At 36.6% G+C, this 2,500-nt stretch overlaps 1 protein-coding gene across 1 annotated transcript in view; it reads right to left on the bottom strand.

The window, feature by feature from the left end:
• The window catches only part of LOC144963771 (cation-dependent mannose-6-phosphate receptor-like), a 13,619-nt gene that overhangs the window by 7,280 nt on the left and 3,839 nt on the right, over positions 1-2,500 (bottom strand). The window contains exon 3 of the mRNA XM_078897714.1: positions 1,874-1,964. Within this exon, the coding sequence (XP_078753840.1) occupies positions 1,874-1,964 (91 nt within the window). The remainder of the gene's footprint in view (positions 1-1,873; positions 1,965-2,500) is intronic.

Genomic DNA, 2,500 nt, shown 5'->3' with positions numbered 1-2,500 from the left:
ATGCAACTTAAGGGTTCCTCTCATTATTTTGAATACAATCGATTTCTTAAAGTTTATATAAACCATATTCCGCCCTTGTCAATTGGAACAAATTTTAAGATAAGTGAGTGAAGATTTTGAAAAGGTCCGTGGAGTTCTTTTACGAAGTTGAAAAATGTATTGTCTACCAATCAATAGAATTTGAGTTCAAATTTTATTCAACACTTGAATCATAAATTCTGAACTTAACCGACTTATCATCAGGTTTATTGAACGGACAGCTATGTTTGTTATGTAGATTAGCGTGAATAAGACGGAGATAACTAAAGTATAGATTGTGATTAACATTATCACGATTAAAACTCTATATATGTTGTTGGCATTATTTCAATTCAATTGTTTTGCTTTCATTTTTCTGAATTATAACAAGTCCTTTGATTTATGAATGGTTTTCTTTAATCAAACTTGTTTTTATAATCCAATTAACGCGCTTTGGTTCTATATTATGCTTTATTTCTTTTAAAAAATGAAAATGAAAATTGGATGTCAATTCGTTAACTGCAAAGAGCTAAATCTTTGTGATCATTCTGTGGTGATTTGAGGGTGCCCATATCTCACTTGGTAGAGCACTCGCAAACAAACCGCGATCGATTCCGAGTGAAGTCGAGATTTTTTCTGACTCCCTGCCCACCTTGCAGTGATTGGGTAGCTGGGTTTGATTGATCTGGCGGATAGTAATTGGCGATAGATTAGCGGCCTATCCATAGTGTAATAATCAATTGTTATTGTCCGTTTCACGCTTTAGAAACCGGGGTAAACTCCAGCTCTTTGGGCCAACTGGCTTTGAAAGACTGATTTATTGAGTGACGATTTTGTTGTTTTTTAAAACCCATTTTCAGCAAAGAATTTACTCCGACAACATACCAGTCTGAGACGGGTTGCCCCATTTAAGATGTCACAGAGCCTCGTTACCGTGTTTCAACCTGTCTTTAACCCTCTCCTTACCGACCATAGCAAAATCGTCACACTCGTTACAACAATTTTCTCTTTCTGATTCCTTTATGCATCACAATATTTAAAGGAAATATGTTTATTATAGCTAGCGGTCTATAAAAACTTGATACTGTTTTGTAGATCTCATTTTGTTGAACACTTTTATGTATAGAATGTACTTCTTGCTTTTCTGTTCGAGTAAGAAAAATCTATTTTTATACTGGGTGGGTGTGAAGCTTTGTAAGAAATTTGAAAAATTGCAGGAAAGGAGAGAGTTAAACCACTTAACTGCCCTATAGATAGAACGAAGATGACATCACTCAAGTCTTTGTTATTGTGTGTTGCCATCCACGTTTATGAGTAATTCTCACTAAACTGTATTAACCAGACTATAAAAGTTCATGGTTACACATAGTTTTGTGTGTTGGTCCGTTATACTTCCGGATGGCAATGTTGTGAGCTTCTTAGCCAAGCGCATTCTATCTATATCAGGAAAGACACGTATTTATATATGTTGCCAGAAAAGTCGTCCTTCATATATCGATCGATTAAAATGACCTTCATCCTGGCAAACACCTTTAAACCTGGGATCGCGATTGATTGCTATCCTTTGGAAAGGACACGAGTCTACCGTAAAGTACTTTCCGTCATATCTAACACACCCAGCTACCCAATCACTGCTGTGCGAACAAAGGGGCGGGGGATCAGGAAAAATAAATCTCGACTTCCCCTGGGATCGATCTCGGTCACACTTCTTTGAAAAGTTCTGAGCTATCGGGACCCCCGGCCGTTTTCTCTAAATGACGAAAAACAGTCTTCGCAGGTTTTAAAAGTCCCGTCCTCCGTTAAGCCCAATCCAACATAAATACAGTTTAAAGAAGATTGGTAACATAAATCTTACTGTAACTCCTCTAAGTGTGCCGATGTCAAAGTTTTTACAAGGTCTCCATATATAGCTGTTATTAATACGCAAGGACTCGTTGGCTGTTATTCTGAAATGATAATAATGATGATGATGATGATGATGATGATGATGATGATGATGATGATGATGATGATGATGATGATGATGATGGTGATGATGATGATATTAATAATAATAATGATGATGATGATGATGATGATGATGATGATGATGATGATGATGATGATGATGATAATAATAATAATAATAATAATAATAATAACTGACTTATTGACTAAAGGCATTTTGCTTCCTAATCATCCGATCGGGATGCCTCGGCTGCCTCTATAACCATCTGTGTCAATTCCTTCCACAGTTCACAGTCTTTTACTGTGGATGCTAATTTCTTAAGGTCTTCCTTTGATTTTAATTCTTTGTTATTTTGAAGGCGTTTTAGGTCTCTATTCAGGACAGTGTGAAGTGACGTGGGTGGTCTGCTTTATATTTCTTGTGTCCAGATGGCGTGAAAAAGTATTTATGGCTTTTATAGCTGGTACATCTTCATCTCTTCTGAGTATATGCCCAAAAAGCCGCCATCTTGCTTCCAGGATTTGAATGGATAAC

This window comes from Berghia stephanieae, chromosome 2 (assembly GCF_034508935.2).
Source record: "Berghia stephanieae isolate SIO BIC M18660-M18661 chromosome 2, UCSD_Bste_1.3, whole genome shotgun sequence".
NCBI lineage: Eukaryota > Metazoa > Mollusca > Gastropoda > Nudibranchia > Aeolidiidae > Berghia > Berghia stephanieae.
The sequence above is the reverse complement of the archived record's forward strand: the minus strand, read 5'-3'. Positions and strand labels throughout refer to the sequence as shown.